This window comes from Pungitius pungitius, chromosome 5 (assembly GCF_949316345.1).
Source record: "Pungitius pungitius chromosome 5, fPunPun2.1, whole genome shotgun sequence".
NCBI classification, from domain to species: Eukaryota; Metazoa; Chordata; class Actinopteri; order Perciformes; family Gasterosteidae; genus Pungitius; species Pungitius pungitius.
Window position 1 is genome coordinate 14,058,994 of NC_084904.1, and position 25,826 is coordinate 14,084,819.

The 25,826-nt window shown below is 44.5% G+C and overlaps 1 protein-coding gene across 7 annotated transcripts in view; it reads right to left on the bottom strand.

Moving 5' to 3' along the window:
- Positions 1 to 45: 45 nt before the first annotated feature.
- mctp1a (multiple C2 domains, transmembrane 1a) overlaps positions 46 to 25,826 on the bottom strand; it is a 100,568-nt gene continuing 74,787 nt past the window's right edge. For 3 of the 7 annotated variants that reach the window (XM_037483709.2, XM_037483713.2, XM_037483715.2), the window contains 6 exons: positions 23,982 to 24,038; positions 18,734 to 18,832; positions 10,397 to 10,506; positions 9,512 to 9,621; positions 9,224 to 9,321; positions 46 to 3,020 (listed from right to left, as the gene is read on the bottom strand). In XM_037483709.2, coding sequence (XP_037339606.1) covers positions 2,949 to 3,020; positions 9,224 to 9,321; positions 9,512 to 9,621; positions 10,397 to 10,506; positions 18,734 to 18,832; positions 23,982 to 24,038 — 546 coding nt within the window. In that variant the 3' untranslated portion in view covers positions 46 to 2,948. Of the gene's footprint in view, positions 3,021 to 9,223; positions 9,322 to 9,511; positions 9,622 to 10,396; positions 10,507 to 18,733; positions 18,833 to 23,981; positions 24,039 to 25,826 lie in introns of those variants that run through there. The other 4 variants (XM_062562380.1, XM_037483714.2, XM_062562381.1 and 1 more) reach the window with 3 other exon arrangements.

The following is a 25,826-nucleotide window of genomic DNA, read 5'->3' on the forward strand; positions in this document are numbered from 1 at the left end:
TGTTGAAGCTGAAAACAAATATTGCAATAATCCAGAGACTCAGAAGACGCTAAAAAATATTTATTCTTGTTTTTTTTCAAAATAATCAACATACATCAGATGCATCTGACTCCTCAAACCGGAAATATACATTAATCTTCTTATACCCCGACTGACCAATTTTCCCCCCAGATTCCCTTCCTGAAATTTCATTGGACAAGAACTGGGCACATGAAGATGATGTCACTGGCAGGCAACGTCGCAGGCAGAAAAAGACAGATCTTAGAAAATGAGGCAGGCATACACAGAACTACAACATTGTTATCAGACCATCAACAGACATACTGTATAAAATACAAACATAAATTAAGTAGTAAGCTCTTTACAGAAATATTTAAAAAATAAATAGTTTCATTTCAGCTTGGTGCAAATAAAAGTGCTTTTCCCCCACGTTACAGCTGATACATTCCTTTAAATGATTTATTTGTCATACAAAACTAAAAACACTTTGGTTTGCTTGCAAACAAAGCTGAAATCCAATAATGACAAAAAATGAAATGGTAAGTGAATGCAATACCACACAATAGCCACAATTTGCTGTAAAATAAGTGCATACAGTAGTCAACATACGGTACATATCAGGTATTCAAACAGTCCCTTCAGGCACCATAAAGAGCCATACTTCACCAGCCACAGAGTGGGTTTGCCGAGGACGCCTATAATCAGTCTGCAACGCTGCTCTTAGGGGACAGTCTGTTATTGTCTTTCAAGTGGATTCCTCTAAACAACAAAACAAAATCAATGGCTCTCCGGACTGACAGATCCAAGCCTGTTGATATTTAAGCATGGAGATGGATAGGTAAAGAGCGAGCGAGGGAAGGGAGGAGAGGGAACAGGCGACGGCAAGGGGGGGTGGGCTAAAGACGGGGGAGACAGACAAGCAGACAAGACAAAAGGGGGAGCGGGAACAAAAAGATGCAGAACGTGGGGGATGGCGACCCCCGCTCTAATGCAGCGCGGGCTGGGATCTTTCAACGGATGCTCAGCAAAGAAGCCCGGGAGACCGTCCCTTTAGACAGGGTCGCAACCCCGGCTCGCTGACGAGTGAGGGAGCCGCACAGAGCGCCGGCTCGAGGAGGAACAGGATGGGAGAGGGGATGTGCGAAAGCATGAGACGCGCACACACATACTGACATCTCAGGCCGGCGTCCCCTCGGAGCCTCGTCTTGTCACACGGCGCGGCGCTGCTCGTCTTAGCTGACGGCCGCCCACACCAGCCAATTCCACACCAGATAACAGCTGGCACTGCCGCTGCACCACGCCACACACATGCCTTTACAGGCTGACACACACACACACACACACGACTGAATCCACGCATCAGTCTACAGCTGGAGGGGATTTACAATTGTTACACACACTGACGGTGCGAACAGCAGCGTGTCTTTGATTCCGTAAACGTGTGTACGCAAACAGCCTTACATACACGGCTCACACACACACACAAGCCGCTGTCTCTGGAACGAGGGATCAAAGTTGTGCTGTGGGCACAGGAGGTGGGGCAGATGGAGAGGGCGGCCAGCCTGGGGCACAACAGCACAGAGAGCGTGTTTGTGTGTGTGTGTTTGTGTTTGTGTGTGCGCCTGAGAGGGAGAGAATGTTCCTGCTCAAATGGGATGTTATGCTTTCATCCGCGAGCAAGTAGGTACAGTGTGTGTAAGCGAGATCTCTGAAAGAAGCAGAGTTATTCTGTCTGCATGCATGCCTGTGATAGTGTGTGTGTGTGTGTGTAGTAATTCTTTCCGAGGCAAACACACATGGAGATGAGAGGAAAGGAGACTGGCCTTTCAAACAAGATTAGGGAATGCGTCTGCCTAAACGCCTGGCGACACTCCGCGTGGACGGGTGACATCTATGCTAACACCCCGACAGCAGAAGGCCCATTCTGCTGCGTCATGTGACACGCAGACACGCACTGATCGACCAACAGGGGACTTTGACACGTTTTTACAGGGTTATGAACGCTAAATTGTCGCTATGTTGTGTGGATATTTGGTACTGATACATGTGCACGGTAAAAATACCAACTGTCTATACTTAAAAATGACCATTTTTAAATTGTGATTATGTAATCCCAATCTATTTCTATTTTTAGAGCGTTACTTACTAGTTTGTGACAGCATCTACTGTGGATTGATTTTTCTGTTTAGGGGTCATGGGCCATTCTATCAAAGCAGTGACGGATATGACCACAAGCCTCCAGTCTGTTGGTGCAGGTTTGTGTTTGGGTAGAAGGACGTATCTGGGGGCTACTACCATAATTGCTAATCAACTTGGCTGACTGAGTTAAGTAGAAACAATACAAATCACTTCCTATGAACACAACAGTATTACCACATCCAAGAGGAATAACACAAAAGATACTTCAGTACAAAAACAATTAAAGTATGAACTTATTACCAAAACCATTTGATGAGTACAATATACTCTAAAAAATATTAAAAAGTCCAATGCAGTGATAATGCAAAAATGTTGGTATAAGGCTTGAGTTCTGATAAAATAGATGCAATTTTTGGGCGGGTAAGTATAAATGTTAAAACTCGTTTTACTCATTGTGTGACACTTTTGGCAAGCAGATGGACGAAGTCGTCCGAGCTGTCAGAGTGAAAGAGAGAAAAAAGGAGATTGGCGCACAGGTCATTCCATCCAAACCTACGCCTTGAAAAATCAATCAAAAGCTTAATGGGGATATTTCTTGCACTATCACTTTTTTTTAAATACAAAAATTACACTTCAGGAAACTTTACTGTACGTCATCAGCAATTTAAGACAGAAAAGAAAATTGGAAAGAAAAAAAGGAAGGCTAGCTGAGCTGAACTGGTGCGGAGCAGTCTTCCTCTGCTCCTCAGAGTCCAGTAATAGACCACAAGAAGGAAAGTGAAGAAGAAGGGTTGGTGGACACAGTCATTTTACCCCGGGTTGTTTTTCTTCCTTTTATTTGGACTGGGATTGGGATCCAGTTTCAGCTCTCGGTACTGCACCTGTTAAAACACACACACACATCACCCGGTCAGGTGGAAAGAGCAAAGGATGCTTGAATAGCACAGAAACCCTCCAGAGGCTCTCTGAGTCCAGCTGTGTGGAACAGTGGCCTCAGGGAAGGGATTACACACTGATTACAACACACACACACACACACAATCTCTGCATACTGTTCAAAGGTCCAAATACATGCGTGTACACACATACTTCCACTTATGTGGGACAGTGGCCTAAGGGAAGGGATCACACAAACAAACAACAGGAAAAGGACTCATGGGAAAGTCTTGGAGAGACAACAGTCATCACAGCATTGCAAGATGTTTAGGAGAGAAAGGCCAGAGAGATGGGAAGGAGACAAAAGTCATAGTGTAACCCACAAAACCAAAGCTTAGCTGGTAGTTTTAGTTACCACCGTATCAACACATTGCTGAATACGTAGGAAAATGTAGACAAAGAAACCCCTTAAAGAAATCATGTAGATCGGGTCGACCATCGTTACCCCCGTTTCTAATGTCAATGCCGAGATGAGCTCACTGTCACTTGGCTTTAATAACTTGCTGTCCTGCACTACTAGAAACTTTGTGTTACCACCTTCGAATAAGACTTTGAATAAAATGTGTTACAAAATATACATTTAAGTGGCAGATTTCCAATCACGGCAGAACCGCCTCGGCATCATCATTGAGGGAGCGTCGCCCACTTCTGCCAAAGGGAAGTGACTCTCACGTCATGTGACGCTTTGCAAAGATGGTGAGCAGAGCTTAGAATGAAGCTGCTCTTAGGTGATGGACATCCAGACGTAACCGCATCACAGGGGCTGAGCCTCAGCAACCAGGGACTGTCACTTTGGCAGTCTCTTATTTTCAGACGTGCATGTATTTGTGCGTGCACACACAAATACAGTCGCTAGCCTAGACACATTCAAGACACTGACAAGCAATAGCCACTGAATCAGAATACTAATAGAGAACGGGAAAAACAACTTAAGTCACATAACCAAAGAGCCAGTATCATCTGTGGGATGTACGGTAGGCTACTCTGCCTGACGGCCTGCCTGACTGACTGACACCCCCTCTGATTCTCCAGGCAGACAACAAACTGACGCCGATACGGTTCCTCTGTTCTGTCTCGTGGTGGGTCTGTCTGCTGTGGACGAGAACAGCGGTGTCGCTCAGCACCGGCTGGGATACAAGCCTTTATCATCCATCTTCTACTGGTTCCCACTGTCGCCTTCCAGTAGCCTCTGCCTGCGTTGTACGAATCTGAGATGCATACAGCCGTGTGTGTGTGTGTGTGTGCTTGTGTGTGAGCTTACCAATGAAGACACATGCATACCCTCACAGAGATACCAGCAATGAGAATGAATGAATGTACGTATATATACACACATATATACACACAAGCATACACCCTGCCACTGTATCATTAAAATCCCATAGAAATCCACACACTGCACACACTACACACACACACACACACGCATGTGGTACAGCGGAGTATTTCAGTTCCTCTGTCTCACAGCGGTGGTCACCTAAGTCCTGTTGAGGTGCTTCCAGAGTGGTTAGGCCAGCATGTGTTGCTCTCTACGCCTCACTAGGCAGCCAGACTGCACTGATACAGATCTGGACATCCCACTAAACAGCTGTACAAACAGGGCCGGGTAGTGAGGTAAGTCGAGAAGACGACAAGGAAATAGGCCAGAAAACAAGGAAAGAAAGTAATGATGGGAAAGCGAGACAAATACGGGTCAGATTTAGAAAGAAAGACGGGGGGGCAGAGAGCAGGACAAAGCAACAGAGGAAACAGGAGAGAAAACAATGAAGAAGAAGAGGGGTCTTTGGACTCTCGGGTGATGACAGATACTGTTCTGATTTGTGTGTGTGTGTGTGGATCCTTTTTTAGCCCTGCCAACTAAAGCAGACAACGGAGCAGTACCCCAGAGGACAGAGAGGCTTTATATAGCCCCCATCAGTGTGTGTGCAGGTGTGTGCAGTGGTAGGGGGAGGGGGGGGGGGGGGGGGGGGGGTGACAGTCGTGGCACAGCGCCCACATTCGCTGCGATCATGACAGTTGTGATAATGGTTGAATGATTTGAATTCGCTCATGAGTGACGGCGCAACCGCACATCCGCAAAGCGCCGCACTTCCAAGGACGCTCGCCTGTTAATATAAAACAATTGAAAGAAAACTCACAAAAGAAAATATTTTCCCATATGCAACTCATTCTGCAAGCGTTAAGCTATTTACCACGGATCCAAAAGTAGGACAGGTATTGTGCGGGTTCACTGGCTGGTCCCATTACGCGGGGCCAACCGCCTACAGCAGCAACAAGGAAAACGGCGGTTTAATTCACAGCGTTGACGTTCCTGTCCAAACTATTTTTGAGCGCCGAACGAAAAAACTCTGAAAAGTTTGCGCGTCAGTAGAAAGTGGGCTTTTGTTTCTCATGAAGAGAAGCAAAGGGGATCAACAAAAACAAAGGGTGCGAGCCCAAAAAAAAAAAAAAACCACAACAATATCTCCATCAAACGAGAGTCTTCTTCGTGAAGCGCTGCCAGCCGAGGGAAATGGAGCTCATGCGTCACGGCTTCTATTGCACCTTGCAGGTGACAGGCCTGCCTGATGCTATACCCCTGGCTCCCCCGCTCACCTCACCTAATAACACACGCACACCGAAGCCAGCAAACCCATGCAGACAACAAGAGCTAGTTAAAAAAGAGTTTAAAAAAAAAAAAGAGACACGAAAGAGGCAGAGTAGGCGAGGAGAAAGTGGGACGTTAGCAAAAGTAAAGGAAACTGGTGAAATTGGGTGAAAGGGGGAAAAAGTGCGGGAATGCGGAGAGAATATGAGCAATTTGGTAGCGCAATAGGGGAGCTTAAAGGGAACATCGACAGGAGAGGCTGTGGGTAAAGACCCAGCGCTGCTCAAAGGCTGCTCCACCCTCGCTCCTCTCCTCTCCTCTCCTCACCCAAATGTTGACAGTACAAGTGCAAAACAGGCTTTGAAGTGTGCTCTGCTGAAGGGGCGCCGTGTACCGCGCTTCGTTTAACGGTGTTACCCACAAAGCATCCCGGGACCTGCTCCTCCCCCCCCTCTCTCACTGTCTCTCATTCTCTCCTTCCCCCTCGCAGTGAAGCTTTGACTGCGTTTTGATGATGCCAGTGTGGGCAGACAGACGAGGCAAAAACCAAGGATGGTGACAAAAAAAAAAAAAAAAGAATAGGCGAGTAAATAACTCAAGTCAAGAAAGGCGAGGGAGCAAACATTTAATGATACTGTGTTATTCTGTCTTCCAGTCCTATCCACAGAACACAAAAACTCAGCGGGTTTCATCTCATGTGACGCCTAATGGAGCATAAGGGTTATTAAATATTTCCGGGGAAACCGTAGTGTGTATAGTTCACACATCTGCACATCGGAGGATTCAGCACTTGTGTCTCCGGCTGGATAAAAAAAAGGCATGTCAAGGGGACTTAAACTGTACAACGGCAAAAAAAGAAATGGAAAGTTTTCTCGTTTAAACTGCTGTGGGACAACACATACTGAATAGTGACTAAGAGGCCCCTCGCAGTGTTTATATTTGTCACTTAAGTGAGGAAGGACACAGCAGAGGGGAGAGGGAGCTCTGGCAGAGGTAAGTGATGGCATCTGCCAACGTTTTAACCTTTAACTATCCTGCCTTTGACCCTCGTGTCCATTGAGGTTTCATCCCCAACATAAATGTTTTCTAAAAATATTAACCCAACTCCCCACTGCTCATTAGGCACCAAGTCGGAATTCATGCTTATTTTTGTACTGCGGGTTTGATCCAGCTCCCTTACACCATAAAGGGCCACTTGGCATGCTAATTGCCTTGGCCTTACTTACGCACTCCCTAGCTCACATGGCTAATGGTGTCATAAAACATACTAGTGCACTGACACCTCCCAAACGCCAGGTAGGGAATACCCGGTATCATAAAGGTGCTCCGCTTTGCCTCGTTTAAAAGGACATGAAGGATTCCATGATAATGACCGTAACGATAGCGAACGCTGGTAAAACCGCAAAACCAGGTCCGAGGAACAGTGACTCCCTCAGGCAGACATGCACTCCGTACATTGCTGCTCACAGAGAGATAATGACTTAAGTAAACTGTTCAGGTGGTAAAAAAAGGTAACTCTGCCCATTGAAGCTCCCATGCACCACCCAGATTGTTTTTTAAAAGGGGGTTTGACAGTGCTGTCCAGGGTCCAGTGTCATAGATTTAAGGAGCTTGGTTTGCAAGATTAACACATCCTCCGTTAACTGTGCAACCAATGACAAGTTGGTATCTCTGTGGCCAGACGCAAAGTTTCTTTTATGTGCACTTTAAAGAGAAAATAAAAGATGACCACACTATTAAGAGACCTAAAGCTGTACAGCGACATACGTTATGATGGGCTGTGGCCAAGTGTGGATGCCCTTTATATATAAAGTCATTAGGATCTCATCAGTTCTGGCTGCACTGAGGCGCCTCCAGATGATGCGCAACAATGCACTGAAACACCCCCAAACCGCCTCACATCTTCCACTACTGGCAGAGCGCGTGTTTGTGTGTGTGAGTCTGTGTGTGTGTGTGTGTGTGTGTGTGAGTGATTTTGAATGTGCGTTAGGTCACACCGGGTCCCTGAAATAGCTCTTCATTAGTCATCCAGAGTGTGACTGGGCAGTGAATCTAAATTTCATTGACCTTATTTTATTACTAAAAACAAGGCTACCTTATTTTAAATTATCAAACTAGTCATCTCCAATATTCAATCCTTATACTTTCTGTCCCAATTCCTCTGCCTTTTTTTCAATTTTCAGCCTCATAGTTCCTTACCCCTCTCCCTTTGTCTTTCCCCCTCATTACTGGGTAAGCCTCCGTCAGTCAGTGAAACCTGGCTACAATTACCAATACGAAAACTGTTACAGTAGCACTTACAGTATAACTTATACAGTAGGCATAGCTCCAGCAGAACGGGCATCGGACCAGAGCCGCATGTCTGCCCCCGACTTCCCGAGCCAGCAGGCCCTCATTAGGGGCCTATAAAGGCCTCATACCTGCCAGGCCTAGGCCTCATTCACTGCAGCGCTCCTCCTGTCTCCAGGTGTGTATGGTGGCTGCACTTCCCCAGTGGGGGACAGCTCAGGCTCATTAAGCCCGGGGCTACCTGCCTTGTGCCAACTGCTGCAGTGGGCCTCAGTAAACTTTGAAACTGTAAAACCCTGCGCACAGCACGCAACTGTGTACGGGGGCCAAAAGTGGGAGAACACGGGGGGGGGGTTAGCGGACGGGGGTGTGCAGGGGAGCAAGGATTAGGACCCCGTAAAGATGAAAGAAGTTGCAGCAATATGCGATCAAAGAGGAAATGTGTTAGCACTGATGTGGCAGGCGATTGGTGGTATCAGAGGCCCCGGGTCAGCTACAGCCTGCACGTGCGTGTATGCCTGCGTTCATATGCGCGTGTGTTTGTGTGCGTATTGAACTCTGCACAGCAGGGATTAACAGCCACAGCGGTCCCCATCACTCCTGGATAGCACAACGACTTTCACAAGTTGCCGCTTAATTGCAGTTTAAACTGCACTTTGTCCTGAGCAGCACAGCACGTCACTGTTAACACACACACACACACACACACACACACACACACACACCTACGTGGGTATATTTTCCCTAACGAAGCATCTGTAGTCCTCAGCCACAAAGTTAATCTGATCTCACGGTTAATGTAGAAGCAAAACCACATGGGGCTGGTTAACTGTTGGTTTACACTCTGTTCCAATTACTAGCATAGCTTGGAAACAACAGCTAACTGTAATTGTGAGTGAGTGCATGTGTATGGAATCAATCAACCTAGTTATATGCTGGGCACTAAACTCACTTAACCCCGTTATCTTATTACACAGCTCCAGCTATGTACGTGGAAATTGAATTAGACTAGGAAGCTATTAATAGGAAAACACAGGAACCACTTTGAAGCAATTAGATTAAATGTCTGCATGGCTAAAACAATGGGTAGTCAGTTCACCCTGCATGAAAAGTGCAACAGTGAGGTGCCACCGGCTGACAGGAGGAGAAATAAAGAAAGTAGACAGAGATAGAGGAGATAAGAAAAGGAGGCCTAACCCTTCCACATGTCTGGGATTGACAGATGTGTTGTCAAAAAAAGATGAGACCGATGAAAACGGAGAGTTAACCCACCACTTGAACATCTGACGGCACCCTAGACAGAAAGTCCAGCAGCTCGTTGTTATCAATAGTGTAAGGGTCTCGCAGCTTCTTGGTGAATTTATTCACCCCTGTAAAGTGAGGAAAGAGGTCAGGGCAAGTAGGGAATGGATGGAAAACAGGTGTTGAACAAGTAAATGCATCGTTTTTAGGAGATATACAGTACACGGAAAGTTCCAAATTTAAAAACCTAAAATGCAGGACATTGCTCTGCCACTACAGAATTTAACTTCTACACTGAGTACATGAAAAACAGCTCACCCCATGCTAGCACAATGTATCGTAGAGGGATGAAGTAGATGATGGTGGTAGCTGCGCCGAAAGCCACAATAGCCAACCAGCTTAAGAAAGGCACAGTCCAGTTAAATGTGCTGAAAAGAGAGAAAAAACGTGGTGAAACGGCGAAGCGGAGTCGAGCCGAACATGCCGTGATGGAATAGGGCGGTAGAGTCAAGCAAGGCATTTTTATTTCTTTTCAACCCAAACAAGGTGATTTGCGTGCCTCTGCACAGCAAATTTATCACATTCCCTTGGACTGTGCAGAGGGAAATGACTTTGCTCCCCAAGCCTTACAGGTCAGCATTGGGTGAAAATGGGTCACACTATCTAATCAGGAAAATGTTTTACAGAAACACGGGTCACAAATGTGTCAGCTCGATTCAAAATGCTTTTGAATATAACCACAACTTGTATCCCGACTCCTTTTTCTATTACAGATTTTAATCAAAACTAGAATCCCTTCACTTTGTATGCATCAATTTAAAAATAGCAATGGCTGTGTATGAATGGGCGCACAGTCAATGAATGGTTTAGTGTGTGTGTGTGTGTGTGTGTGTGTGTGTGTGTGTGTGTGTGTGTGTGTGTGTGTGTGTGGAGGGATGTGTTTAATCTAGTATGTACATGATTCAGTTAAGAGGTCATGCAGGGTTAAGTGAGATGTGATGGACACAAAGACGGACAGCCTGTGTGTTTGTCTCTCGGGCCGAGTGTCACGCTGGCAGTGTTTCCTGAGAGCAGAACTGAGTCATACTCAGTTAGGCTGGCAAGGGAAAGCGGGGCAACCTGGCATTGCAGGAAAAAAAAACACTGGGACATGCAGAGCAGAGCGGAGCGGGCCCAATGCTGAGGAGCGGGCTTACGACTCACTTCTTTATCCTCTCGCCATAGGAGGCCACTTCATCCAGCGCATTCTGCACACTGATGCACACGTCCTGAATGGCATAAAGCTTGTTCATGAAGCCCTTTCTCTCGGAGTCCTGTAAGAGGACAGATAGAGATGTATGCAAGGGGGGGGGGGTGAAGCAGGGGCGAGGGTAGGGAGAGATGGAGAGAAACAGTGAAGAGAAGGGAGTTGAGAGAAAGAAAGAGACAACAGAAGCTGGGCATCTTTTTGAAAACAATACATTTTAAATAGCGTCAAAGATTCGGGGTGGGGAGCCAAATCACCGGATATCCTGCACCAACTGACGGAGTGCTTTAATGAAGATATAAAGTCGGCAGAACAAATCAAAACGCTCACAGAGGAAAATTTGAATATGTGAATAGAGGAGCAGAATTAAACTGTAGCCTGAATGGGTACATCAATCTTTGGGCTCTCTCTTTCGCTCTCTCTCTCTCTCTCTCTCCTGCCAAGACAGCTCAGAAGACCGGGCAGAGCTCTGTTGTCCTGCTGGCTGGCACACTGTGATGATGTCACCAACCATGACATCATTAATATCCTTATTAAACCTTGTCACCCACCACGAAGAACTCTTCCTTTTCAACTTCCGATGCTTGGAAATTGGAATAGTATACAAATAGAAATAGAATACTGCGAGAAACCACAAACTAAGGAGACAATCTAAAATACCCCCCCGCCTCCCCAAGCCCCCCTCATTGTGAGTTGTAGAAGTCATGCAACAGTCAACGAGCTGCCTGCTGACTGCGTGACAGAAAACGGACAGAAAGGGACCGGGCAGAATGAGGTGACTCCACAGCCGTTGGCTGAGTGAGGACATTAACACGCAGACGAGTTGCTGCTGGACGTGATTGGCGGGCATGCTGAGGGGACAAAAGGGGCTCATAACAAGAACACAACCATCTCCCGTCAGAGGAATTACGAGAGCGCTCAGTGGCACGAGCATGGGTGGGCAGTTTACAGTATTGTGCTGGCACATATATATGAATATATTAAATATTTGCTGTTTAAGGAATTTAAGTTAATTCATTGAGATTGATAGAAACAGAAAGATGATTGCTCAAACAGCAATTGCTGTGTAGTAATGAAGAATGATGGACATTGTTCGATTAGAGGGGTACAACTCTGAGTAATCCGCCTCATAATACCCAGAGAAGACAATAAAGTAGTCAAAGAAATGAAACCTCTCGGTCCCCGTAGGTTTCGACCACATTTCACTCCTTGAGGCCAGGCAACCCCCCCTCACCACATCCGTCCCATTGAGACCCAAAACACCCGCCATTGCCCCGAATCCCACCCTCTTCTTTTTACTCTCCACCCAGGATCAGATAATGTGAAAAATGACCCGTGGAGCGCTCGGGGAGACCGCGCGGCCTCCCCAGCAAAACCACACAAGACAAATAGATATAATTAGACGGCGTCCCAGGGTTATTTTTCTTTGCAAATATTTTACAAGACTCCCTTTCTTTCTTCCTCTCTCTCCTCCTCTTCTCAGTGTCCATCTGTTTTTCATTGCTCGCTCAAACAAATCTCAGAAGGCAGGGTCTATTGTGCTTCGCCGGGGCTTGGCCGAGCCGAGCCAGGCCGGGTCACGTCGTTTTATTTTCAGGGGAGTGCGTTTGAGGGCCAGGGGAGTGGTGTGAGAGAGCGGGCGGGGGTGTAGACGATAGGTCAGAGGTCATTGGAGTATAAACCATTGCCACATGCACCTCGGACTGCGGTGTGACTCGTATTTCCTGTCTTCAAACACGGCTCGGGGAGGCGGGAGGTAGCAATAACACCGAGGGCCACGGAGAACCTTGTTTTCCCAGCTTCCCTGCACACTGCGCACATATGGAGCGAGGCAACCTGTTCTTATAATGGAACCTAATATGCACACATGCACACACACCCTACAGCTATTAGATAAGTTTGATCTGCACACCTGGTCTTGCTGTGTGACTCTACAAACAATATTATATCCTGACACAGATTATAGGATGAGGGCCCTTGAGCAGGTTGGTTTTAGAATGCAATGTCATCCCTAAAAGACAGGGATATGTGAAAGCAAGACGAGGAGACAAGACTTTCATCCACACGTCAGTCAAGGTCAAAGAAGCTTTCTGTTAAATGAGATGTTTGTCAACAAACTGAAATATTTGAACGAGGGAGGTGAGCTCTTCAAGACAGTCGATGTGCTTTCTGTGGTTTTGTGAGTATTTTGTGTGCATAGGTGTCAGCCACCAGTTCAAACTAGTTTCTCGTCTCACTTGATGACGAGACTACAGGCCCGGAGTCTCCTGCACAGACCCCGCTCATCCTCCTGTCTCTTCCCGTGTCTGTCAGGAAGACTAAGTGGGTTTGTTTGGAGACTCGAAGGCACGGCTAATAGAGTTATATCTGCCAGGCCTCTCGTTTTGACTTGGCTGCAGTTTCAAGTCATGTTAACGCTCAAAGCGTGCTACAAATCACAGTTCTATAGAAAACTGCTTCATGGCTTGAATCATTCAGACAGATAATGTAATGAGCTTCTCTAATGAGTTTATCATCATGCATTTTGATGCAACGGGTTAGGCTTGTATTTTAGCGCGACTGCCATTTCTGGTTGTCCACTACAAACTTGTCATTGCTGTCGGCTGGCAGGACATTCACTCTTCATCTACTGAAAGACAGGTTTGTTATTATGTAGATATGTTTTACGTTATGGTGACGTGCAAATGTTTTTGTCTGCATACAAAGTATAAATCAGTGTATTTACAAATGATGTACAATATATTTACTTGGCTTAATCCCCTTGCACGTGCATTTCCTTTCAAAAAATCATTTTATAATATTTTGTTTAGCAAATGGTTAAGGCCACCTAGAATGTAATGACAGTTCTGGGTGAAGTCAGAACTCCATGGTTGTGTAAGGTTAACTAAAAAAAACTGAGTTGAGACGATTTGTTTATTCTTTGAGTGAAATGTTCCTATGTGTAGAAGAAATCTTGACACCAATTAACTCTCATCAGGCTGGTTGCAGAAATATTCATCGAGTCTTTTTTGGCATATAAATTTCTCCTTTGCGGTTATGTCCAAAGTTTGCATCATTGTTTGTATTTGAGTGTGACATGAAATCACAGCCAAGCACCCATCAGTTCAGCACTGAGCCCCCTTTGTACAAGCGTGTGCAGCAGGCTGCATCATGGGAGTGCTCCTATCAGCAAAGACAGAGGCGGAGAAAGCTCGTTAAAGTGATGCGAGCTGTTTGCATGAGTTAAAGATAAACAACCTTCAGTGACACCAGAGAGAGCCCAGGACACACACATACACACACTCTCTCTCTCTCCTTCACACACACATACATGCATGCATGCATAGAAATAGCCCAGTCAGGCTAACCACATTGCACTTGCTGGTAAATTGTCATAAACAAATGTGGTAAACTCCTTGAAAGACTAGATTAAATATTCAACAAAGGAAAAATGCTCACTGGCTCCGTCTACTCGACTGCTCCATTTCTCTTTCAGGGAGATAGCATCATGCCAGAGTACATCTATAAGCAAAAGTGCAAAGTGAGCCGTTGTAAACTTTTACAAAGACAGTTTGTTCTTCACTGACCCAAGGCCTAGAGCTAAACAAGAGAGAGGTCACTGAGGACCTAGCCTATTACCACGGACTCAAATATCTGTCCTATATCTATGGAAATAGAGACATTTGAGACCGTTTTAACCTCCGATCACATTGTTCTCCCTGCTGGGCTGCGACATAAAAATGATAAGCATATTCGTTATAATGCAGCATCATATATCCTATCACACCACAAAAGGAGTCTGAACCACTAGTGGCTGCTGCTCATTTCCGCTGTTGTAAAATTGCACCTGTTTTCCTTTGTTTTTCTTTTTACCTTCCTCACTCGGCAGCACAGTAAAAATTGAAATGTCATATAAAACGTGACAGGATGCTAATATGTGGCTCCCACAGGGCATCTGAAAGCGTTCTTGTTGATTCTGTAACTGCAGAGGGAGGCGGCATCCCTCCCATTTCCCCCCCAGGAACAAAGAAAAAACATTGAAAAGTTGAGCAAGTCGAGAAATGCTTTAGGGGCGACACAAATTCAATTTCCAAAGCCTGTGCAAGAATTAAGAGTGACAGAATACTAAATAGCGCATACAATTAGCATCTTCTGTCTACTTAAAACTTGATGTGCAATTTATTTGAAAAAATATCAAATATGGATACGAAAAAAATCATGACACTATAACCATCAACAAGATATTTGGCTGTCTTTTTAGACTTGCAGCAAATAAGTATAACAATAATTAAGTGATTGATGAAAGTGCAACACTGTTCCCTGTTAGAAGGCTGTCATTCGCTCATTAGTATTCACTGGTTTTATTGAATTCAGTCCAGCCCTATTTTTGTTCGGATCAACACAGGACTAAATATTTAGAGTCATAGTAAAATTGGCGAATGCTGTGTCTCTAAAATGAACCGGGAGAATATACTGTAAAGTTAATAAATCTGTATTTATTAAAACAGCATCAGTTATATTTTAGCATTACATTTTTTAAATACATTAGCTTATTTTCTTCATTCTCATCATACATTAGCTTATTTTCTCAACTGTCTCTTTGTTGCTCTGCGACTGATGCTCAGATTCAGCCCCCCTGTCTCTATGTGAGAGGCCCGAGGTCCTCTACGTACCTCTGCAGATTCAATTGTATGGGGACCATATTGTTGGTGGTCATTGTCTTTAACCAAGCAGATCTTTAGTTTGACATGTTTGGCGTATTCTTTGACGCAGCAGTATCATCCCGGGAGCCTCATAAGTCTGCATTGACGTTAAGCGCAGCATTAACATGGGCCGTGATTGAAAAAAGTCACGCTGGCCAACTGACCAAACAGAAAGTTACTTGGCAGATCTTAGTATTTAGTTCAGCAAGAGCTTTGAAAATGCTGCATTTGGTAAGTGAACTGCTTATGTGTTTTTAAAATTGCAGTAGCGTGTTGATTTCTATGTTTTTTCTATTAAATAGTAAAATATATATATATATATATATATATATATATATAATATTTACTATTTTATTGGCCCGTGCTCTTGAGTCTGCAGTGTTTCAGTGCTGCAGTTTTGACGGATTGTTTTGTCATGCTTTGTTGTAAATAAATGTGACTTACAAGAGTATTTGTAGGTTTGAGCTTTATGTAACTTTTTATTTCACATTAAATGTTAGTGTTATGTGAATATGAGGTTTTTATACAAAATAAATAACCTGTAACAGTGGCATCATAACAAGGTCATTAGGTTATTAAACTGTGGTTAGACGGCACAGAAGGCCCAAGTAGAAAATGCACAGACCGCCAGTGATCAAAGATAATCTGCTTGTTAATCAGCAAAATGAGACAAATTTGCTTTGCATATTTTAATGAAAATGTGCGCAACTGCTATTTAAAGTTTTGGCAGCAAGTCAAATGCAGTGATGGAGAACTTTCTGTCTCTCTTGTTGACCACTTAACTTAAATCTTCCAGGTCCTAAACCTGTCCCATTGGAGCCAAGAATTAAATTCAAACTATTATGTTTTAATCTTTTGTATTGAGTATTTGCAGCGCCACAGGGGTGCGACGAGTTACAGATTTGACCCCCTGGGAGTTTTAAAGTCCCTGAAGGGATATAATCAATAAACTTGGCAGCACAGTGGCCTAGAAGAACAGTCCCTCTGTCAGCGAATGACAACTAGACGAGACAAAAGGCCCTGCGACCGGCCTCAGATGCCACCATGCAACTGGCCCCTTGCCAGCACCACATGAAACAAGCAGATGTTACACCCCTTCCTTTTTGTAAGCAGCCGCTTTAATAAATAATTTATCTTGTACAGAAACTAATCCATGGGTGAATGTTGGGAACACATCTCTATTTCCCTCCCTCTCTTTTTATCATAAACACATAAATATCAGTTTAACTACGGTGTTGAGATGTGCTGCACGTCCTCCCGGCTCTAATCAGGCGGCTCGCACACACAAAGGCCACGTTAAGATTTGAAGCGGCGTACCCCCATAGGCCCGAAGTGAATTTGAGGAGAATGTGCGTGTGAGTTTTCTTTGGAGAATTCCTGTGTGTGCGCTGAGGTTTGCCCCCTCAATGTCAAGTAGAAGGTGGACTAGGAAGACACAATGCTGTAACTAGTCTCTTCCTCCACGCCAGCCCTTCGCGAGAATGAACATACGCGTATGGAAAAGCGAGGGAAGAGTAGAAAAGGAGTAATGAAATAAAGACATGGTGGTGGCTTATTTTCAGTTTGACCTCTGCTTGGTATGCTGGAGAAAAGTTTCACAGTGACGAGTAGGGTGGCAGGGGGTTGTTGGCCGCTGATCGTCTTTACCCATCTATCCCTGGGGTCTCACATCACCTCCACCAAACCAAGCACTCCATCAGACTCGAGGTCAGGCGCGCACGCACACACATACACACACACACACACACACTCATAAATGACTACCGGCCCACAACTTCTGCGGTCCCTCTTCTTCGCCTCCCACTGAACGCCACCAGACCCCCGCACCCTGAGCCTGCCCAGTTCCCCCCCCCCACTCTGCCTCACCTCTGGTCCCCTGCTCCGGCACTCTCCTTCCCCTGTCCTTTCCAGCATCCAGCCTGGCAGTGTGTGATGAATGAGACAACATTACTCTTGTCCTCTGTTGGCCTGGTTTATCTGCTTCAGCCCCTCCACCGCCCTCTCCGTCCGTCTGTCAGTCAGTTTGTCTTTCTGTTCTTCTGTCTCTCTCTTTGTTGGCTTAAAACAGCCTGCATGGATACTGCAGCCTCAACTGGATTAAGTAGTTTGTTCAAGTAAATATTGGATTTTACCTCTGTTCATAACTATAATCTATAGCAAGTGTCAAGTTTCAAAATGTAATCGATTTGATGAAATTGCACTTGTGAAACTGTTTCTTGTTCTTTTGAGTATGTATCCTTATTGTTAAAATGCACTTATTGTAAGTGGCTTTGGATAAAAGCATCAGCTAAATGGCATGTAATGGATGGAGTAGAGCTATATTTAAAAATGTAGGATTTAAATGACCATATATACCCTTTTAAGAGAAAGCAAAACCCCTCTCTCTCTCTCCAAATCAGATTCTTAACCTAGGTGTGTAAAGCAAACTTTTTTTGTACCTTTAATTACATATTCATGTTCAGAGACACGCAAAAGAAACAGCTGTAACATCCACTGTTTTAAACTTTGTTTTGGAGGGAAAAAAATAAAAACGACGGAGCGAGAGTGCACCGCTGTGAAGTGTAGAGATCACGTCTTCAAAAAAGTAGATAAAATATGCATCCTCTGTGCTCATTACAGATTTATGACTCTTGTTAAAAGAAAAGGTGGCGGCTGCCTTCTTACATGTCTGACTTTCAAATTCAGACAACAATACTGTCAAGTGTTGTGCTCCACATTCTGTCCAATGAGAGACTGGGAGGGCTGAGAGCGTGCCAGCTTCAACTTCCTATTTGGTGAGAGTCGCGAAGAGAGTAACTTTGAGTGGATGAGAGAACTCCTCACCTAGCGTGCAACGAGTGCACGCCGCAATCCTTTGATGCATAGTTCATCAGTCAACAAGTTCAGTTGGTTCAGTCGCTTGTGTGATTCAGAACAATAACAGTTGGGGGAGTAGACATTGCTGCATTAGGCATAATGAGCATTGGGATTTGCTCCAATAAAATGAAATAATCCTACAGTTTCTGTAGCAACTTTTAAGAAAAAAAAAAAAAACTCACAAGCGTCTTCAAAAACACCCTACAAATGCACACACATGCACACACACAACAGGATTCTGAAATTCATTAGGAAATAGGTTTGTTTGGTGCTTATTATCCAGGAGATAGGAGTCCTAAGTTGTGAAAATAATAAAGATGTATGCAATTAGTGCTTCCAAAAACAAAAAAACTGTTTTGGGTAAAAAAAAATGAAAAAATGTAAAGGGAATGTATTCCCTTATGGCCCTTACTCACTGCACAGAATCTATACACTAGAGCCACTACACACGCCACCCTTTAGTAGAAAACCCCCTTGCACCTCAATACCTTGCAGGTCTACAGCGAAGCCACACGAAAAGACGGGAACAGCCTTCCATGCTAAAGCCCCATTAGCTTCTCAATCACCGAAGACAGCAGGCAGAGGCTTGGGGATCGGGGGTTCCGGGCCAAACGTGCAGTGCGTGGGTGTCGATTGAGATGTGGACAGGGGACACTGTACAAAAACCCCAGACTGGACAGCAGACAGAGGTCATCGGACAGACAGCGACAGACAGCATCGGGAGTCAGTGGCAGAACCACACGCATGCCCACTTACCACCATTGCTCGTATCCACTCAAAGTGCCAGGAAGCCAACATATCCTCGAGGATATAGTTTTTATCACGGCTGTCCTCCCAGGGGCCTGGTTTAGGGTCCTTGTGGATGGATTACAGTAAGATGTTTTTCTTTACAACCCAGAGAAATGAGGGTAAACGTGTAATGATTGAAGCTGGCCAATATAAAGAAAAAGCTCTAGCCCGAAGTTAAGATTAACATTGTTCTCACAGATTTAGCCTTGCAATCCCAAGGAGAGGCACAATTTTTTTTTCTTTTTCTAGTACTCACCTTTGTATAGACCTAAAAAAAATGAAATTGCAGTGTTAAATAATATGAGGCTTTTAATTATTTGGGTCCATTGAAGCAAAGCTGTAATCAATGGAGGACCCATGTCTATAATCTCTACAATAACAGTGGTGAATATACGGTTAGCTCTGTTAACCTGTAGATGTACTCTCCATAAGTACAAAAAAGAGCTATAGTGCAAAGGCAACACCATTGATTTAAATAACAAAGGCCATATTTAAAAATAAAAGTGTTAAAAAGGATGGCAAAGAGTCAGAGATTGAAGGATAAAGTATTGAAAGCAAAAGACAAAGCAAGAGATATGTATCTGGGGGAATAGAGAGATGATCCACCTGATGTTTGTATGTGAGAGGAAAAACAAACACACAATGCAGTGCATTTTGCATAGAGACAATAGCCTTTCATGCCTTTTTCACCCTCCTTTTTGTTTTCATTCCTCCATCTATTAGCAAAACATGATTAAAATGCAATTTCTAGCAGCGTCTCTGCTGAGCAACGCAAGAAGAAACTGAGATGGGAGGAAAAATGAAGCGGAAAAGTCAAAAGCATCTTTTATGGCGTGACGCTTTTCATCCTTCACAGGCGGCGAGAAGAAAAGACGCACACACTCAACCTTTTTTCCCTTACTCTCATTCCCATTCTCCTCAGCAGTTGAAAACCCCCAAGATACCAGAGGACGACCCGCTGCATCACGAGCTCAATAGCCTCCTCAGAACAACATTTCAGTCACACTTTTTCCAGAGAATTGATACAATTCCCAGTGCTCTCTTTAGTCCAATTACATTATGCTTTGTTGCTATCTGAGCGATCTGCGCGGCGCCGTGACTGAGAGAGGAGTCACAAAACCTGCACCTTTTCCCACATATATTCACGCCGGGACCAAGTGTGTGCCTGAGTTAGCGTTATATCGGAGTGCTTCGTGATCCATAGATGGAGAGACAGCAGCTGAGGCCGAGATGGGGACAGAAAGAGACTAATACATAGAAGATAAATACAAACATAGGAGTTAGGGGACATGAAATGGATGTGAAGCCTGCAATACGGGACGTCCGTTGACAAAAACACACAAGAGGTCAACAATTAACAACAACCTATAGGTCGTTACACACAAATTAAACAATGGTTAACAATGGGAAAATTGGTCCACTATATTTATCAAATATTAAAATAACTTTTAATTCAATTCAGTCATGTCAATGTGAGGAAGTTATTTAGATGTGAACTCTTGATTTACTATCAGCTTTACTTTTAAGGGAGGGAAAGAGAGCAAGAAACGGCATGGGGGGTCGGTTCAAGGTGCTTGTGTTATATGTGCGTGCGCACGTGTGCGCGTGTGTGTGTGTCTGTGAGATACAGAGAGACATGGAGGGAGGGAGACAGAGAGAAAGGGAGGGGGAGTGCACCGAGCAGTAAGCCCGTGAGCAGGACATGATTGCAGTGTGTATCTTATCTGTGTCAGGTCCTCCTGAGGCTAGTGGAGCCTAGCTGAGCGGAGCATGAGCGCTTCAGTGACCAGTCAACCGTGTGAAGGTAATCTCCTCACTCCTTCAGCCTCTCTCTCTCTCTCTCCCTTGTTCCAGTCAGCCCAGCCCCCAATCCACCCCGCCACCCTCTAGCTGAGCCGCTGCGCACTAACACCAAGTGAGATCACGCACAACAGAAACACACTCATCTAAACACACAAACACGCCCACCCATGCAAAGCCTTAAGGTGATTGCGTGATGCCAGCTCTGGACGCTGAGCCCACAGGTGAGACGAGACATCGCAGGCTACACTGAACACGGAAGCCCCTGCAGCCAGTGAATTGTAAATATGGGGATTCTATCTCACCATGTACAAATCTCGCAATGTGACTTCAGCAGTATTGGGAGTACAAAAGGTCAATAAAAAACGTTTTTTTTTTCATTTTTTATTTCTTTGCTAAGAAAGATTTAACTAAAAGTAGAACCCCATGCATTTGTTTAGTATTGATGAAGTAGGGATGGTCAAGGGGACAAGAAGTCGTAAATACATGGATATGAATACACACCCATGTAATTTTAAGGATATATATATATATATATATATATATATATATATATATATATATAAGGTCTAACCAGTAAGATTGATAGATGCTGCTCAATGTTTCTGGTATTACGCATTGTAAATATTATGCAGATTGACGCATTTGGTGGCTACGGTTATTTTTAAGTGTACAAGCTCTATAGTTTTGTGTCTAACATCCATTTATTGGATTACTAATGCTTGTTGCTTATATGTTTACGATTATTTAAGTTAAAAATAGAGGTTAAAAACTGCGCCAGTATACTGCGAGAAAAAGAAATCCCTTTGCAGGGTTTATAAAGTGACACATTTTGTACACGTGTGTGTGTGTGTGTGTGTGTGTGTGTGTGTGTGTGTGTGTGTGTGTGTGTGTGTGTGTGCGCGCAATAAGAAGCAACATTCCATGTTGAAGGTCAATGCTCCCACGTACAAAACACAGTGTGAAGGAGGAGGAGGTGAGAGGAAGACACAAAATGTGTTTGCGTCAAACATTCTTTCACTCTGTGTTTTCCTGCTTGGCTTTAAAATCTGAGCCGTCCCCATCAATTACTATAGATGCTGGACATTCATTGAGATTAAGTAACTTATATCAGTGCCTGCTCACAAGAAAGACACTTTTAACGTCTCCCCAAGAATCTGCTAAGTCAAAACACATGCAGTGATTCAAGGCTACAAGCCTGCAAGGGGTCCTCCATGCAATGAAAAACAGGTGCTGTACTTTTTAGCCATGTAATACCCCATTTAGCCTCTGGAGCAAAGGTTATCCAGCTAATAGCTGCCTCGTGGTGCACTGGGAAGAGCTGTGCACATGGCCGAAGTCAACATCTGGGACGGATTGTAAATACTTGCAACATATGCTTCAAGTTCAATTAAAATGAAGCCCTGGCATATTTATTAATCTTTTTCTCTCTCGCTCGCTCTTTCTGGTTCTCTTTTACTCTCTCCATTATCGTTACTGTGTCATAAAAGAGTCCTCCTTCGACAGGTCTCCTTCAAATTTAAACAATCTGAAGTCGTACCTCATATCCAATGTAGAATAACGCATATACAAAGTAGAAAACCTAATTTGTTAAGCCTTGGAAGTGCATTTGTTCTGCACTTGAACAGGTTGGACAGACAGCAAGAGGGGGAGAGGGGCGGGAAATGGAATAAAAAAAGAAAGGACGATTAAGGGAAGGGTAAAAGGAGAGTGGGAGGGCAAAGACATGTAGGCAAAGAAAAAAGGAAAATGCCCCTCTTTCAACTTCTCTACAGCTCAAATGAAATGCTAACAGCTGAAGGGAGCAATAGATCAAAATGTATGAAGCCAGAGTTGTTAAATTGTAGCCTTTGTGGCGGCTGTGCTATCCAGCATCCCAGCCCTGTGTGAGCACAGAGAGCAAGGCCCTCTTATGTGGAATAATCAGTTTGGAACCAAATCTGAAGCCGCAAAAGCTGCTGCTGCACCTCATTTCAATATGAAAGTCCAAAAATGTATTTTGTATAATCTGTCGCTTTTCAAATGCCTGCATTTTTTTCCCTGAGAGGAGGTGGAAAATGCAATGATGGAGGGCAGACGTTAAGAAGGACCAAAAAAATAAATAAATGGAAGGTTCAAGGTTGGTGCATATCTTCAGTCAGAGCCGCCCCCCCGTACATTTCAGCCTTGGAACTCCACAGCCATGGAACTTTGGTTCTGCATCACTGTGGGAGAGGATGTAATGCTCACATATCCTTGTGTGCCTCATCGCCCAACTGGCCGCCTGGCTGACCGAATGCATGACTCACTGGTGGGCTGACTATTTGACCATCTGCACTATAAATGCATTTTTTCTAACCCCCTTGTTGCTGGCTTGCACTTATGGCCCTTCAAAACAGGAGAGGCTTTAGCAAGGTTGCAAAAGTAAATTCCACATTCAGACATCTCCTCTGGCTACAATATTTTTCACATATCAAATGGTTTGGTCAAAGGCCTTCACAATTACCATTGCAAACAGCAGTTTGCCTTGAAAAAGATCACCGAAACGGACCATGCAATTTACCACATCTTAGCCTACTGACCTTTAAACTGCAGACGTGTGGCTGTAAGGCATCAAGTATCAAATCAGGCAATTTCAGATTCTATACTGTGGAGTAAAGCTGCTTCACTCTTCTCACTGTAAGAGATTTGTAATGTCCTTTAAAGTGTGAGCTCCAATTTAGTCCAAGTCTCATTAGACTAGAGTATCAAACAGCACATTGGTTTGTGTGGGGCACCAAACCCAACAACACAGGGTTTGGATAAAGAGCTGCACCATTTCAATTACCATTCCCAAGTGGAACATTGACATAGGACCGTATCCTATCCAATGGCATTTGTTTCAGTAGCTGTTCCTACGGTGTAAACGAGCGGAGGCAGTAAAGCAGCCACCTGTTGTTACCTGATAGTGTCTGGACAAGCCCAGATGCTGTTTTACTGGCACATAAAGGACCAGTGACTACTACCAGTGGACCTAAATAGCTAACTAAGAACTTTATGTGGTTGCATGTTCACAGGAAGCTGGGCTCAAGCACAAGCATAACTTCAATTCAACAATGTGTCGCGTGAAGCTTAAAAATTAAGATATTGTGGCAGAACTGCAGTAGCGCACCAAGGAAAACCCCGAAGTCAAAAGAATGAGAAATGCGTTGTGTATGTATCGACGTAGAAAACTTTTCAAGAGGTTAAAAGGTTGTACAATCTTTGCACATGTGTTTGTGCCTCAGGCAGAGAGAATACCTGAACAGGGGAGGAGACGGGAGGAGAAGATGGAGTCATGGAGGCAGTGTCGACCTCTCCCGAGGCAGTGTGAGTGAGAGTGTACGTGCGTGTACGTGTCTGTCTGTGGGTGTGTGTGTGTGTGCTCGCAAGTGAATCCCAGACAAGACATAATTACCTTGTCATCTCTGTCAAAATCCTCATCCTCGTCCTCCAGCATGTCCTCCATCGCTTGCTGACGGTTGCAACAGAGGAAAAAAAAAACAGGAAGAAAGAGAAACAAGAATGTTAATGCAACAGATAAACTTCTGATAGCACAGGCTTAAAAATCATTAGAACAGGCATTGTGGTTGGTGATTGGTTATGCTCATTTCTGGCAGGAGGTTTGTTAATGTTTGAGTAAGTAAAGCATACAGACGGGACACCTACTGATTGGTGTGTGTTGGTGTGTGTATGTGTGTGTGTCATTATGTCGCGGGCTTCAAAACTGTTGAGCAGAAACATTCTGTTGTTCAAATGTGTTGACACTTCTGTAAATGTAAGCAAATGTTCTGGCTATGGATTTCAACAGGCTGAGGATTAAAAGCTATTCATCCACTGAAATTGCATCGCACAAAAGCATTCAGACCGTATTCTATTCAGCAGGATGAGACCAGGAACTCTTCTTCTGCATGGTCTCATCCGACCTCTTTAACCTTTGTAGTCAGCGCTACCGCCAGCCCTCCTAACACCATACATTCTTCTATCTATCGTTTCACATCCCCTCACCGAATGATGCTCCATGAGAAAGAAAAGAAGAAAGCCTGCAGCACACAAAGCAAGTCACAAAGAACAGCAACTACGTGCTTCAGTGGTCCACAACCGATGAAACAGAAGCTGGTGGAGCTCTGAAGGCCCCCAAATGCCATGGTACACACTGTACAACACTGCACATATAGGTGCATCGTCTATCCAGCATTACAATCTCTCATGCAATTTCAAACTTTTCCTAATAAATTATGCAATTTCCTGATAATTGTTTTCTTGTCTTTCACGTCCACGTGTTTAAACTGACACCAACGAGGCAAAACCACAGGCCACGGCTGTGTCTTATCTACCTTCTTTCTGCCAATCACATATCAAAGCTACAAGGTCAAAACGTTGCTCCGAATTTCAACAAACAAACAAACAAACAAACACCCATACCCTGAACCCTACAGCCATCAACCTCAGGATCAATCTAGTCTCCGTGCTGTGCTGCTTTACCAACCCCAACCCCTCCAAAAAAAGAACGCTGCCCGGCCTCAACATCACCACAACCCCCTGACCACCCCCAGAACAGCACAAACTGGTTTGGAGAAATCCAAAAATCATTACTTAACAAGACAATAGCTTTTGTCCTTTTTGTTTTTCGTCGGAATAAGGGGGGGGAAACTATGTGGCGGCTCACATAAGCCTCTTATGTAAATGCAGCTTCCCACACAAACAAAGAGGAGTTCAGAACAGCGGAGTTGAGAGGGTAGAGTCAATAGTGAGTGTGTGCATGTTCTATCAATAGCAAGGAATCTCCAGTGCAAAGGGTTGTGCGTCCCCCCCCCCCCCCCCATCCCCCCTCCCCGCCCCCATTCTGACCATCTAAGTGCAGCACACTTGGTCATTCACAGTTCACCGAGACTCCATCAGTGTCTAGACAAATAAGCTTGACTGTTGACAGCTCACAATCTCTGTATTAATACAGAACACGTTCACCATCAAACTAGACAAAAAAACGAGGGGATTCTTTCCCTCAGACGAGGCAAAAGATGGAAAAGTGATGCTGTGAAATGAAAGCCTTCTGGCAACTCTCAACAGATGAACTATAACTGTTTATAAAGTCATCATGGTTCCTTCTAAATCCTTTCACCCGTGCCAAAATACAAACATAATGGATTCCTCCACTCAGAGGTTTTACCAGGGCACGCCTGGCACACGCTCCAAACTTTAAACAAAGGGAATGAGCATGAGCTAGCTACAGAAGCATGACCTAGAGAGACAGAGACAATGA